Below are 16652 nucleotides of genomic sequence, written 5' to 3' on the forward strand. Positions count from 1 at the left end.
ATATCCTATAGTAACAGTAATAATATAAGAGTCATGTCATTAAAGAAATATCCTAAACTATGTTGCAGGTGATCTTACGATGCCTCTACCTAGCGTTGTAGTAGCTCAACATCAAGATAAAGTCATCTCAGGACGTTGGCATCCGACAGAATTTTCGTTCCTCAGCACTTCCGCTGATAAAACCGCAACCCTTTGGGCCTTACCGCCTGTTTAAAGATCCAGCATGGTAACGCGCGCATTGTTATTTATTTCTTTGCTTTTTTAAAAAAATATTTTGACACAATGATTCGTCTTCAACTGCGTTGACTGGATGTATGATTTATATTGAATCAACCGCATAAAAGATTCATATTAGATTTTCGAGTTTTTCGACAGACATTATGAACACAAAACAAAATGAACAACTTCGAGCGATATCGATACAGTTAATGCGTATGTAGTAGCGCATAATTTAACCACAATTAAAACTTCTTTGATTTATGTGACAGCGTCATTAACTCGCAGCAAAGTATTGCGAAGGTTAAATATTCAAACGATTAAAACCTAACAAGTTGAAGACTCAGCTTAGAAGGGGGGGGGGGGGTAGAAAATATGTTGATTGGACACATTATCGTACAAACATCGATAACATTGTTTTTATAATTATGAATTTGATACCGGGAATCACAAGATCGCGGACAAATAATCGCTTCGATTCTCTGCTTTATAGCTATACGAAGCGGAATTGTATATCGCGAGTTTGAAATATCTTCTTTTTACACAATATGGGGATAGGTTTTCAGATTTCAACATATATTCTTTTCACGCATGCGTACTTATCAAATCCGTGATGCGATATATCCTTTTCCCCCCTTTTTCAATATAATTTCGTTATAATCAGAGATGCCTGTATTGTAAATACACATTAAGGTAAGTTAAGAAAATTTTCGTAATATGATATTTGCGCTCCTGTACAAAAAGGACGTATTAATTTCTAATTGAATACTCTCTTACTTTCGCTCAGTATCACGTTATCTGCATTGTTTCGTAACGTTTAAATAGAGACATTCGATAGATTGTTCTGTTTGTTATTTTATTCTTGTTTTACTTAAAAAAACGTTGCTTTTTTTGCGTAATTTGCGCGCGCATACGTTCAACTCATAAATGCTTCTACTTCCATCTCCATGTTATCGACTCACAAGCCAAATATACACACGCGTTCTAGTATACATAGATATATACTTATATATCCGTATTTTCGCGAAGAAATTATATACGTACGCTCATATTAATCGCTATTTTTTACGAATTAAAATAATTAATATAAATCGAGAGAGTTTATCCAAGCGTCGAATTACACGATTTGTCGCGACATGTGAGTACGTTTACACGAATCGAAGAAAGATAGTATTCTTCAATAATATAAAGTCATAAGGACTAACAATTAGAGATTTAAGTTGCTTGTTGCAATCGCCAAAGCTCGCAGTAGCATCAAAACTAAAACAGATAGATGTCTTGTTTTGAATTGTTAAAAGCAATTTTTTCTTATAGATGATAGCAATTTTATGGGACGAAGTTACTGTAAATATATAGTTGGCAATTGAACTCGCTAATTCCTTGATTTTATCATTGATCTATCGGACGATGCAATCATATCAGCTTATTTTTATTCCTATTTCAACATTGACGCTCTTAAGAGAGTTTCATTTCATTCTATTAGCATATGTTTTTGGCGTATGGACAAATCATATCTTAAGATTGCATACGTATTTGAAAAGAATGGAAAAGTGATTTATAAGATATATTAAAAGCAAAATATGATAAAGGGAACACGGGTGAATGATAAGGAAGTTAGAGTTAATCGCTCGCCAAATAAATTCATGATTTTCATAGTCAATCATTCGCAAGATCGCATGGAATGTGATATTGCGATTAGAATTAATTAATTATTCAATTATTTATTATTAATTAATTATTAATTATACAATAATTTAAACTTTTATTTCTATGCAAAATCTTTTTATAAAACTGATTGTCACGAATATTTCATTGTTTCTAAATCTGTTCAATATTATCGAATATTTTTAAAATAGTTCTTACAGAAATCCAAAGCTTTACGAATATAGATAATGGATATAGATAACCGAGTAATATTAGCGAATATTTGTGCATTTATGTTATACTTAAAATTTTTAGTGATTCTGCATGTATTGCATTTCAGATCTTGCTATTCAATAAGTTTGTCTTTCCGTTTCGTATGCATTTTGCAATGATTGACAGAAGAGATCAGATAGAACGATAGCGAGCAAACGGAATAGAACGAAAGCAATTATTTGTAATTCAACGCAAGCATTTGCTTCCATGTAGCAATTTATCGTGCCTTCTGTCGTGGCTGCTTTCGGCGATTCATATATTTATTTTTGTATTTTTTTGTGAACTCTTATTCTCCTCCTTCACCCCCGCATTCCACAACGGTAATCTCCCCATCTCGTCTCATAATGTATTCAAACGAGTTCGTAAACGTCTGAAGTAAAAGTCTCTCACTATCTCGTACTCGAGTATTACCGCATAACGCACTATACATATATATAGTATATAACTTATAACTTTGTACTTTTCTTGTAGATACGATTATAATATGTCACGTTTAATTTAAACAACAATAAAATTTACGTTATTAAACCGGTTGTATGGATGGTAATCTATGCCTCAAGAACCCCATCAAAGTTCCATCAGAAGGTCCGCCGCTAATTTTATTCGGGCCAGTTTTTCAAAAAGTTCCGGTAATCGGCCCGATTAGGCCCCCGTAAGAGAGGAATTACGTCGGCGCGCGGATCCGTATACCAAGGCGTATATACGCGATCGACTTTTTATAAATTTCCCATAATAACTGTAATCATGCAATCATCCACCCGCATGTATTACCTATGGCGCCGAATTCGAAGTTCTATGGGCCCAGTTTCCGTGAAATGGAAGTATCGCGAATGAAACCGTTCCAGTCTCGAAAGTTTTAATGAGAATCGTTTAATGGAGAACATCAGCAATTTCGACGCTTAAGAGAAGAGCTTATTTTTATCGATTTATGGAAAAACTACCGCTGTAATATATCATCTTTAGCGATTAGAACAGATCAAAATTCTTTAATGTATCTATGATCGTCGGTTTTTGCGGAATTGAACAAATGAGTTTGTTCTAAAGAGAAAAATATAATAATTTTTTTTTTTTTATAAAGCAATTGCATCTTAAGAAAATATATAAAACGATATTTGTATGAGAGATATAATTTCTCTTTTTTATACAGAAGTATAAAAAGAAAAAAATATTGTGGAAAAAGAATCGTGAAAGATACGAAGCGAAAAATTACATTGCAAAACAATAATATATTTTATATTAAATCATGGACCCTCTTCTGTCCTTCTGAAAAATAAATGTCTTGATTATTAGCTGAGCTTTTTCAAAGTCAGCAAGAAGAAAAGGGGAATGAGAGGCAATCGTCGCGGCGACCAACTCCGTGATCTCTAGACCTAACTTGTGCCCCGACAAGCGTCCCCGGGGCGAGGACCCACCCACGAAATTCCTGTGCGTCTGTCGAGGGCCACCTGTCGATTCGACGAATTCGGTTGGTTTCTATTTCGGAATTTTTCGAAATCCTCACCGCGGGCCAAACGATCAGCTCTAATTACCGTTGGTGTGCAATGATTGGTGTCGGAGAAACAAGCACGGATACATTGCCCGAGTCCCTGAGGATAGATGTAGTTTCTATTGACCTTACCTTACACAAAATCGGACATTATACGTTGCACAGTCTTCAGGAATGTGCCCTCCGAGGTGCGATGCCCCCTCGCTAATTTTACGTTCCTATTGCGGTTTATTCGATGATATTTGGCAACTTGCATTTTTAGAATTCCAGATAACTGATAATATTTGCTAATTGAAAAGAAAATGAATTCTAATCATATCTTTTTGGAATTGAAATATTGTATCGTATACAAAATAATTTCTAAGATTAAATCATGCATAATGAAAATAATTTTATATTCTACTTTCATGGCACTTTTCACATATTAAAAAAATTGAGTAAATTTAGCGCGATTTAAGTAGAATACAAACAAACAAAAATGAAGCACTTTACGTTGAAGTATGATTTTCTTGAATTTTCTATGCAGACAAAGCGACGCGATCATTATGTTAGAGACGTGATAAAAATAATTAAGTAAATATTTTTTTGAGAAGAATCCTGGTATTTTCTTTTCGTTATCCCTGCTAAATCGCTCGATTAAAAGAATTAGCCGCTTAGAGCTAGGTAGGTATTTTTCCCCGGCATCACGAACAAATGATTTCGCGCTTACGAGCAAGAAACAAGAAACTTAGGAAGAATGGGCGCGCGATGATGCATTAGGCTAATCGCGCCGTTAAATAATTCATCACGCACGAAGCATTCAAATTAATAATGTATTACGAGAATCACCTCCAATCGAGAACTCAAGCGCACGAATTGCTTTCTGTACTCTATCATTTCTACAGAGGTTCTCATACTTCTTCATCTCACCGTAACAGTTTTTTTGATATCATCTTGGCTCTTTAACAGTTAGTGTCATCTAGTATTTTATATATTATATCGTTTACTATTTCTTCCATATTACTCTGGGAACTTAATTTAATATAAAAAGTATACTAAAAGCATAAAGCTAACTTATTAAATATACGTAAGGTAATTTGGAGACGTGCTAAAATAAAATAATAATTAATTAATAAATATATAAATGCTTTACTACAATAAATACTTTAATCGTTACTTTTTATAGGTGAAAAAAAGATGGAAACCGTAGAATAAATATTTAAAAACCAAATACTTAAAAATAAAATAACATTTATTAAGAAAATTCTAATATTTTGTACGATCTTTGATTAATTCAAAGTACACATCATTTAAATGGACTTAATATTTGTTATTTTATCAATGACAAAGTGTCCAAAATATTCGTTTTCTCGTTGTTTAATCCTGCCGTTACATTATTCACCGCTCCATTCAGAGCTTTTACTTATCTATTTGCAAGATTATGTTACATTCAAAGGGAGACATCGCGCGAGAGATACGACTGCGCACCGCTGGCAGTCCAAATCGCATTCAAATGAGGAAAGGAAGGATGGCTCTCGTCGTAGGGCCCCCAAAAGCGAAACGATACACGCGGCGCATCTCTCTGACCGTCGCGTGTAATCATTCTCGGAAGGGCGATTCCCGTGGCCGAGAGATGATAATAATAATTTAAATCGCGGCCACTTAGCATACGTGCAATTTGGCGCTTAAGACGATTCCGTCCTCCTTCCCACCGGCACAGCCGTCGTCGTCCCGGGGTGGATGGCAAAGGGACGGCGTGCACAGGGACGTGCCCTAGCCGGTCCTGGCTCGCCATCACTCGGACCCAGAAATTCATAATCACCGACCTGGGATTGAACCCGGGGGCCTGCCCAGAGACACGATTCTTACGGGACCCGAATAGAATGCGACGAAACGCGCGTAATTTACGGGACCCTCTATTCTACCTCTTCTCCGAGAGAGTCGCCTGGCGCTCTTTCCTGCTTCGCATAAAAGCACTTCGCGGTACTTTAGTCGGTCGTAAATTATTGCGTTAGTAGACGTTGTTATTCTCGTAGCCATTTAAGGATACATTTTGTGATAGGTGAAGACGAGAAAGAGAGAGAGAGAGATAGAAACGGTGGACACACCTACACATTATGTTATTAGCACTCAAATAAATAGCAAATAGAATGTCGAAGTAATGAAATCGACTAAAGATTATCACAGAAGCAAAACTAGCTATAAGAGATTTAAATTTAAATAGTTGAACAAGACAATAAAGTTTAAATTATGTCTTCATAAATGTATAAAAGTTTCTTGTGCGTGCGCATGTTTTGTGTGTCACGTGTGTTGTGATATTAGTATTTCCCAGAAAAAACGTTAATTTATTTTTATTTAAATATAGTCTTTAAGGTTTTATAGCCCGTGGCGTTAATACAACTTTGCGTGACAGAAAATGTCGAGCGCAACACAATTTTATGCAAAAAACACGGAGTGAAAGGAATTGTTTAACCGGAAAGCTCAAGATTATTATAGACATTTGCTCGAAAATATTTGCATGAGTCTGGTTGGGGCATGTCTAACCATTGATTAATAACCAGACACGCTTGTGAAAGGAAAACAAGATTGAATGAATAGATTGAAAGACGAAAATTTTGTCCATATTTTATATATGATAAAAGATACAGCCAGTCCGTCATTATATTCTCTTAGCAGTTACGACGTCAGATTTTTGTTAAAAATTTATCGACATTATTAAATATGAGAGATATTTTTTATTTTATATTAAGTTCGTCCCCTTTCCGTAAAATGTATTCCCGATAAGCTTGCGAGACTATCTAGGATCATTCGCGACTTCTTAGCTAACGGGTGGAAATCGGTCGCCCATCCTCGCCATAACTCCACGTAATAGCCAATATTTCACGAAAGTCGTACAAACGCGAATCCGTTACTAGTTACTACTTACGTGAGTTAACATGATTTATCGTTCAACGTTAGCCGCTTATACGAGGTTGGTGAGAAGAAGCGAGGAGAATAGAGACGAAGGGAGAGAATGAAAGAGAGAAGCAGCGAGAGAGACGAACACGCGAGGAGGGATGAAGAGCGCAAATCTTTCTTGGGAGGTTTCACTAAAGCCAATTAAGGCCCAGTTTTAATCGTTCGCGCCTAATTGCAGGCTCATTACTTTGTCTCTCGAGGGTAAATATGTCGAGCTAAGTATCCACGTCAAAATGAAGAATACGGGCACTCTCGAAATCATCACTGAGTAGTAGAAACGATATATTCCAAGATAGAAAAAATTTGAAAAAAAATATAGTAAGATATATATATTTTTTAATTATATATTTGATAATATAAATCAATGTATATATATATATATATATATATAATGTAATATATAAAACATTTGTTAATTTTTTAAAGAGATTCACTACTTGTAGGAAAATATGAATCGTGTAATATTGTACAAGTGCTATTCAAGAAAATCTGATAAATTAAAAACAAATACATGTATGTATGTGCTCACAAAATGAATCAATTTTCTAAAATTATAAACAAATTTAAGAAAGGAGATTAAAAAAACGAAAATTTTATTAATATAAAACAGAAAAAGAGAAAAAGTTCAAGTTAATCAATGAAGCGAGATAGAGAGGTGATGTTAAAGCCGATAAATTTACTCCTACGATTTTGCAATTTTACAGGGGGCAAGATTCCTTAATGTAATAAAGTCTTATCGATTAATTTTTGCACATCTTCCGTTTCATCCAAACATAATATTGGATATCCAATTCAATTTTGCAAAAATTCAGAATCCATCTGAATTCCACTATCAGACTCGATTATTTCAGTGTTCCCGACTTTTTCCCGACCCGTTTTTTGCATAGATTCGCCGCAAATGATGCATCTCAAAATCGAATCGGGCTTGGCGCTTCTCTTCTAAACCCGATCCCCGCGCTCTTCTCGAGATGGAACCGGTCGTTCTTAATAACCACCCTCGCAACGCGCATGGCCTAAGGATCAACGGCGCGACCTGCAATCACGCCATAGACAACTCGCAGCGACTCGATCATTATCACGGCCAATAATCACCGGGAGACGTATTCCTCTAAGTGTTCCCCTCCGTTAAAACGCACTTCGGATGCCGAACACCGATCCGGTCCATCACCGGCGGCTTCTTTCGACGAGCAAGAACCCCCTCTTACCCTCCCCCGTTCTCTTCGATATTTGCCCGTCTCTTGGTCTCTCTTTAGCTCACTGTTATTTTCTCTGACCATCGGCGATAATCAAGGACCGCAGCCCGTCAGTGGATGGACGGCATCTCTAATCCGCGGCAATTACGCTGAGCGATTAAAAAGATTTAATTGTCCGACGCGCCGGACCTCGCTCTAGGACGGAACGTTTCCTCGCCTTTCTTCGTGAGAAGGGCGGAGTAAAGTGGAGATGGAACTCGCTAGGATTTTTCGTCGTCATTATGACTCAACAAAGTATTTTATGGCGGGGGCGACGCAAAAACCGGACGAGTGAAAGGTTCGCGATATTTTATTCGGAAGATGTCGGTGATGATTTTCGCGATAATTTTATGAGAAAAAGGTAAAAAGGTTTAATAATGATAACTTACGACGGCGGGTAAGATCAGCGACGTAGGGTAGCTAAATGATATGCAAAGCAGTGCCTACAAATCAAGCAACTATTTCTACGAAGGCAATTATTCTGTACAATAAAAGAATTTAAATGATAGCTCTAGAAGAGATCAAGCTTATATAACGACGATAACTGATGATGATAATTTAGCGACGCGAGTAATGAGTGGAGAATTTATATAGAGAAGTACTTATGGAAATTCCATCGTCAAAGTAGAAATATATTTACTTATCCATCAATCAATGTTTAAAAACATAAACTTTTACAAAATTCTGAAAAAAAAAAAAAATTTTATATATATTTAAAATTTTATTATTTTATATATTATTATATATTATTTAAATATTATCTATTTAATAAATAAATTATGTTAAATAAATTATATTACTTAAAAATGCATTTGTTCTTTATAATAAAAATTTTGTTTATTAAGCATTTAGTTACATTAATATAAATAAACTTGTTAAAAATAATAAGTTGCGTATTTTATAGAAATTGTCTATTTTATAGAAATATATAGTAGCATAAAATAATATCATCATTAAATTTAAAATTTAAATCTAATGTAAATATTTCACAAGTATATAATCAAAATATTAAATAATAATAAATATATAAAATTATGAATATTTACAATATTAAATTATATTATATAATTAAATTATATTATTATTCTATATAATATTAACACCATATTAATTTTTATTTATTATTAATATTTCTATTATTAATAACAAAATTAGAAATATTAATAACATATTAAAATACAAATTAATATTAATATTAATTTATTATTATATTATATAGGATTATGTAGATATTACGTGTAGGGCATAATAATACATCAACATTTATTATTATGCTCTTTAGCACAGGGGAAAAAACGGCCTTCTCGCGATTAGAATTTAGGATCTTCTTATTAAGCAGCTAATCTGTCACTGAGCTACTTCATCACCTCGTTCTCAATACATTCCTCTGTTTACCTACATATTTTTTTACTATTACAATTAATAATAAATTTGATAATGAATGTTAATATTAAATATAAATATATGTTAAAAATGTAATGCATATTATTATTTTATTACTTATATTATACTATTAATCAGTATAATATAAATATTTTTATTATTTATGTTATATTATTAATTAGCATAATGCAAAGTATTATTGAATGTTACTTAATAATTTAATTTAATATAGTTTAATATTAATATTAATATTAATAACCAAAGATATATTAAAATCAGATTAAAAAATAATAAAAAAATATGATACAAAACAAGAAATTTAACAACAGATTAATAAAACAAATTAAAAATAAGAAAGTATAAATCGTTTTTAGGTCTCTACTCTTTAAAAATATAGATAAATATGTACAAGTTGTATAATGTCAACTTTTATTGATTTATATATCCCAGTTATCCCTGCTTACTTTTATATCTGAAAGGTTTGCAAGATACTTTGTCTGATTTTTGATTTCGTTTAAGCGTTTTTTTATCTTTTCTCCAACATAAAACGTCAAACGTGAACTTTTTATCTGACTTCCTACGAAGTGATGTATCTAAAACAGATAATATTAATTCTATATTTTCCCTGTAAATAAGTAATTCATTTTTTTATTTTAAATAATAATTTTAATAATAATACTATCTGTTGCATCATAATTTTTCATTTTTGACATAATTAATTTAATACATACATATATACACGCAAAATGTGCACGCAAATATACCATATGTCTATTTATACACAATACAATCATGTATGTGTGTGTGTGTGTGTATATATATAATACATAATTCAAGATAATATGATAAAAATTTACCTTGTTAAGTTCTTCCCTAGTATACACATGATTTATAAGATCAATTAATATTGCAATTGGATTGGCTTGTCTACAGATACGAAACAGCAGGTTAACAATTAATTCATATAAAAAACTTTCATTGATATTATTAACAGAATACATACATGAACAAAGATGTAATTACCTCGGTATTATTTTCTCAAAATTTGATAATATATAACTAAGCATTATCCCATTCTTTGCATGTTTGGCAATAATAAAATGAAAACTGTTAATATGGTCCTTATCTTTTATTATTATATCATGATCTTTCGATGCCATTAGCAACGTATAGTTTTGAATGATAGCAATATTTCCAGAGCAAGCCAGAAATTTTAAATATTTATTATCAGATTCTTTTATGTACATCTCAAATACATCATTCCAAATATTATCGTTCGTCATCAAACCATTACAATATGTCCATTCTTCCCACCATGGTAGAAGTCTACAATATTGAAAAAAAAAAAAAATAAAAATTTGTTATAAAAGTTAATTTGCATTATTATATATATTTTTATCGAATAGCATATGCATTATTGCGCATGAAAGATGCAAGAAAAATGTTGCTTTCTATCCAAGAATCATAATAATAAAAAAAATTACTTATTTGTTGCACGATTTGCGAGATGCTGTTGCAGTTTCAAACTTGCTACTGTCTTGCAGTTAGGTTCATCGAGAATACATGCCCATTTTGTAACTTCTTGTTTTAGACAATTAGTAAAATAATTTTTATCAGATTCTTCGTATCCCATATTCCGAAGAAGCTTGTTCAATATTTCCTTCATCTCTTTCTAAACATTATTTTATGAGTTGTTATTTATTGTATATAAAAAAGATATATATATAGTGTGTATAAAAATATATATTTTTACTAAAATTTTTTTCCTCGATAAAGTAAATGTAAATTTAATTTTTTTTCGATTCTTATTTCTATCATTGTATACTGCACAAATATATTTACACATATAAATATAATTGCTTATAATTTATCGTTCATTGATATTAAATTGTTACGAAAAATGTAAATTTAAAAGTTTCCATTGTTTTACAAAAATTTTCATAAAGCAAATAATAGATTGTTATAAATATCGATATATTAATAATAATTTCTTTTTGTCTAATAAAATTACGAATAAAATAGACATTAGTATACAATATCATATATGTAGAAATATAACATAAAGTTGACAATAATGAGAAATTTTCGTTTTTAAATTTTGTATCTTTTAAATCTCAAATCAAATTATAACCAAAAAAAAAATATAACTGAATTTTTTCTGTTATCTTTTTGGAGAATATCTAAAAATGGCTATACAAAATCAATATATTTAGATATAACTATTTAATATACAAAATTTTTAGGGAATTTATTATTACCTTGATATTATAAACTCTCCTATCTGATATTGGAAAAACTTTCGACATGTCCTCAAGAGCTTTGATCATAGGATACCATGCTACATAATCTGTCTCTTGTGATAGATATTTTGTAAGTTGCCAAAATACAGAAGAATCGAATTGCTTAACCGTTAGAAAATAATAAGCGTCATCGATGATTTGAGCACGATTGAGAACATGAATTTTTGAATATTCCATAGAGTTTAGATATGTTGCAATTCTTTTCCAGTTCTCAATATCATAATCGACACGATAGTATCCTAGCGTATAATAAATAAGTTCTATCATTATTATACATAATAAAGCATTTATAAAAGATCAGTATTGTATTTAGCATAAATTACAAGGAATATTATTAAATTTTTTTAATTTGTTAGATGTTACTGAAAACTTATTTTTTAAGTTTATTTTACCTATTATTATCATAGAATTATATTTGTTACTATATATAATAATACTCTATAGAATGAAATTGCATCAGATATTTTCTACATAAATTTAAATTGATTTTAGAGATCACTAGATCATTCGTGAATAGTAGAATTTAATTCATTGTTAATTCAATGGCAATAAACCGAATACTTCATATAACATTTTATACATTATAAAATTATTCTACATATTTACTGCAACGTATAATTATTATATGTATTTAATGTAACGCATAATTATTTTAAATTTATACTAGTAAGAGACATGTGAATAAAACTGTAGAATAAAAAAAATTTTTAATTATGTGAAATAAACATAGATCATAATAGATTTGTTGATTAATATTTACCAGCTTGTTGTAAATTAAATATAATCCAACCATCTTTTTTGTAATTTTCAGGTATTTCAACATATGATTCTTGCGGAGTAAATTTTTGCCATTTGATATGATGAAACGAAGTCTTGTTAAAATTAAGATCGCTCTGTGTAGTATAGGTTATAGGTACCCATAAATCATCGAATGAATCAGTATTTTCTAGCACTATATCTGTATGACTATAATAGCGCATTACTTTTATTATAGGGTAATTTTTATATCTTATCCAACTATCCATTTTTTTCATTAATTTAATTTCGGTATTGTTATACGATTCATCAAGAGCATCTTGCATAGCGATCCAAAAATCATCAGATGTTGTCCGGCGAATACATACACTAAATTTAATAAATTTGATATGAAATTTAAGAATTAATATACATATATATGCGTACTGTAATAAATTGCGTTAAAAAAGTTAAATTCAGACTTATACATATTTGTATCAACCCATACATATTTATACCAACCCATAGATATATATATATATATATACGTATATACAAGGTCTGATCGGTGACTCCGAATACCTTATATATATAATTTAACTGTTAAATATGCGTACATATACATATTTGTAATATAATATTATATTTAATTTTGTACGATACATATTAATTAATTAAAATAATTATACTCACTTTGTGTATAAATACTTTTTGATGCCATCTTGAAACACCTCATCAGTAAGTACATATTGCAACATACGCAATATAGAGAATGCTACGATTCATATTACATAATGCATATATAATTAAGAATATTTTTAAAAAATTTATTTAATGAAGCGTTCATAAATTCATAAACTTAAAAATGATTTTATAAAGAAAAATTAAATTTTTCTGGCTTTAACTATACATGTATATACACACATACACACATTATTCTTCCTTTCTCTCTTTTTGTAAGTATGTGTGTGTAATGTATAGCATATTAAATTTTTTTTTTGCATTCTATTTTTTAGCAAACAGTGTATTAGGCAGCAAATATATATATATATATATAAATTTGCTGTCTAATACATTGTATAATTTTATATATATATATATAAATTTACTCATGTTTGGAACTTTTTTATTCCAGAATTTATAAACAATCATTTAATTAGACTTATTCAATCTTACCTTTGTAATGCGAAGCAGGGGAAAGTGAATTAATTTCAGAATTGATGATTTGTACAAAGCTCTTATCGAAATAGGAGTTTAAAAGAAAAGATTCGTGTTGTAGCTGGACTACTAATATATCCATCATTTGATAAAATTGTAAATTCTAGAGACAAAGATTTTAATGTGTTAAATAAATATTTGATCAAAAGAAGTTGTTAGGCATTAGGTATATGTATTAGATCTTGTTATTTTACTAAGCAAAAATTTTGTAATGTTTTATGTGTAAGTAAATTATATGTAAAATGATATGTTATGTGTATATAATTTAGATTTAATATTGATATATCTTAAAGAAGAAAAAAATATAATTGTATTCTTTTTCTATACTACTTTAACATGCTTGCCATTTTCTGGCTGAGAATCTCTTTTTTTATAATTAAAGTCTTATAAAAAGTTGAGAATATCGAGCTATTTGCATTCTAGCTCTGACGAATGAAAAGTACAAAAAATTTAAAAATTTGAATTTTTATATTATAACAATTATAACCAGTATTTTATTTACACAGATAATTTAGCGTTAAGGATATAAAACAACCTTATGAATGGCATAGATTTCTAAGAATTTAGCAAGTCCCTCATTTAACCAAGGTGATATATTTTTGAAAGATTCCTGTGCCACATTATGTGCTATTAAGCGTGACGCCTCCATTTCGTTATGTGCCATGCCTAATAATGATAGTTTATCGTTGATAACATTTGTTTCTCTAAAAATAATTAATCTCTAATTAATGCAGAATACTATTTGTTAAGAGATTCTTATTGCGAAAATTCTTGTATATTAAATATGCAATATAATTATTTTAAATATTAATTATATCGGATATAGATATTAATACGATTATTAAGTTTTAAATAATTTAAACACAAATTGATTCTTATTTTTAATAAATAAAAAAGAGAAAAGAAATACATTTGATAAACTTAATACACACAAAAAAATGAATTTTTTTAAATAAAATATAAGATATATTATGGTTTAATTATTTACAGTATATATGTATGTATATACATACATATATATATATATATATATATATATATATAAATTATTATTAAAATATTAATTGCATTCTTAATTCATATTTCTGACATAAAAATGGAAATTTTTACGTACATTACTTTCAATTATATATATTACCGATTAAAACTTATGTAGACATAAAATATATATATATATATATATTTCGATATTTTGAATTTTGTTTGAAATAATATTATTCTTTTGTGGATTAATTAATTTTTTTATTATATATATTACCTGTAAAGAACGAGTCCCCAAGTTACTACAGCTTTTTCTGGGAAATCTGGGATTGCAACATAATCCACCTTGGGAATCATTTTCAAAGTCATCGTACACCATTCATTTTCCAAAATCGTTTTGATCAAATTAGTAACAATATACATATAGAATGCATGTGATATTCCTTCTCTATGCCATATTTTAACCTTCGAATTATCGGATGTGCTTACAAAATCCATCACCACTATCGTTACGAGATTAGGAGACATTATAGGTGTGGTACTGAAGTATGTCCACGCCATGTTACTTCCAACTATTTTCTTTCGTACCGGCATATTTGATAAAGCTTTGTACTTTATCGGATGCTTTACGGAAATGGTAAAGCTAGCCTTTAATTCTGGTTTGTCCCAACATGGAAATAATTGCCGTGCTCCAATTGCCTCCAGATGTGTTGCGATCAACCATCTGCCATATTTTGATAAGAGACATGATAATAAGATATCAGAGATAATACATTTTTAATTACTACATATTATTGTATATTAACTGGCATTTTAATTATTTATTATATGTAAAGAATTTCTATATAAAAAAACCAAATATAAAAAAATTTTGCTTATCATTCAAAAGTTAATTACCTATATGATTGTAAGTTATATCTGATTAAGTCTTACACAGTAATGATGCAAAGTCTTCGATATGACGACAATGGCAATGGTTTGTAAAGAATAGTAATAAAAACGCTATTTATATATTATTATAAGTATAAAAATGTTCTCTTAATATTTTAATAATTACTTACACTTTATCTCCTTTCTCATTGGTGTAGGAAGTTCTAAAGAGACCTTCGATATTATCAATTGTTTCGACGAAGAATTCTATATTTAAGGTATAATTTCCGGGCAATAGTTTATTATTAAAGTGAATAATGACAATGTTTATCTCCTGAATATATGAATACTCCGTCGATTTATAGATAAATTTTTCGTTCTTAGACTGTCGTACATCTTCATTAATCAATGTAGTTTCGATAATAGCCAAGTTCATTGAATGCAAAGTTATGGACCGTGTTTCTTTACTAATCTTGATGTTGATGTTTGATTTTCCGCGATATATACCTTCTTCAATATTTAGTATAAGCTCGATATTATAATGTATCGGTATTATATCATTCGGTAAACGGTGATTAATTGCAGTAGCCAAGTTCTTTTTCTCATTTTCATTTATAGAAAAAGCCGTTACGACGATAATTATACCGAGACTTGATAACAATTTTAGTAATGCCATGCTAATTTTTGCCCCCGATATCTACAAAATCATTTTCTTTATTAGAAAAAAATATACAAATGCTTCAATCGCATGATAATTTTGTTACACGTATAAAAAAAAAAAAAAAACAGGGAAACGGATAAAAGAGCGATTATATATAAGCCTGAGATTTTGTACAAAATTCTGATATTTATGTTATTATTGCAATAAAAGTTATTAAAGCATATTACTATTGCGATAAAAGTATATTTGAAAATCAGAATCTAACGTTCGATTCGAAAGCGTTTGTTTATTTTCGAACTGTAATTCGTATTTATAGATATGTATTGTATAAGTCGACACATATTTACTAACATGCTGCTCAAAACCGCGTTTCCTTTCAAGCAGAATATTTAAATGAACAAATAGTCAAAAATGTAAATCAAAGATTTATTAATTTTTCGTTAATATATTTTATTTCATATATACAAGATGCAAACGTAATTTAAGCACTAACAAATGCTTCGTGCATATTTTGTATGATAAATCCTTTTTATAACGACGAAAACTGATATTTGTTGTTTATTTATTCAGTGTATCCTGCTTAATGTAATCTTGGAGAATATTTATCAATATATTTTTGAAATCGTTTTCATATCAGAATTTAAAAAGAATAGAATGAGCTATATAAGGATAGAATAAATATATAATAGCATAAAAGAAAATATTAATTATCCCAA

At 29.8% G+C, this 16652-nt stretch overlaps 2 protein-coding genes across 4 annotated transcripts in view; one reads left to right on the plus strand and one right to left on the minus strand.

Annotated features, from left to right (window-relative positions):
- Positions 1-3094, plus strand: part of LOC138935207 (WD repeat-containing protein 47) — a 59567-nt gene extending 56473 nt beyond the window's left edge. For 2 of the 3 annotated variants that reach the window (XM_070299648.1, XM_070299650.1), the window contains one exon: positions 69-3094. In XM_070299648.1, coding sequence (XP_070155749.1) covers positions 69-214 — 146 coding nt within the window. In that variant the 3' untranslated portion in view covers positions 215-3094. The remainder of the gene's footprint in view (positions 1-68) is intronic. The other variant, XM_070299649.1, reaches the window with a different exon arrangement.
- Positions 3095-9736: 6642 nt separating this feature from the next.
- The window catches only part of LOC138934916 (aminopeptidase N-like), a 106919-nt gene continuing 100003 nt past the window's right edge, over positions 9737-16652 (minus strand). The window contains exons 12-19 of the mRNA XM_070299068.1: positions 15467-15972; positions 14683-15129; positions 12232-12437; positions 11430-11710; positions 10656-10843; positions 10195-10497; positions 10029-10098; positions 9737-9748 (exon numbers count right to left, since the gene is read on the minus strand). Of these exons, the coding sequence (XP_070155169.1) occupies positions 9737-9748; positions 10029-10098; positions 10195-10497; positions 10656-10843; positions 11430-11710; positions 12232-12437; positions 14683-15129; positions 15467-15972 (2013 nt within the window). The remainder of the gene's footprint in view (positions 9749-10028; positions 10099-10194; positions 10498-10655; positions 10844-11429; positions 11711-12231; positions 12438-14682; positions 15130-15466; positions 15973-16652) is intronic.

Source organism: Polyergus mexicanus, unplaced genomic scaffold (genome assembly GCF_030449975.1).
Source record: "Polyergus mexicanus isolate NDT 795.1 unplaced genomic scaffold, iyPolMexi1.0 SCAF_7, whole genome shotgun sequence".
In the NCBI taxonomy this organism is placed as follows: Eukaryota; Metazoa; Arthropoda; class Insecta; order Hymenoptera; family Formicidae; genus Polyergus; species Polyergus mexicanus.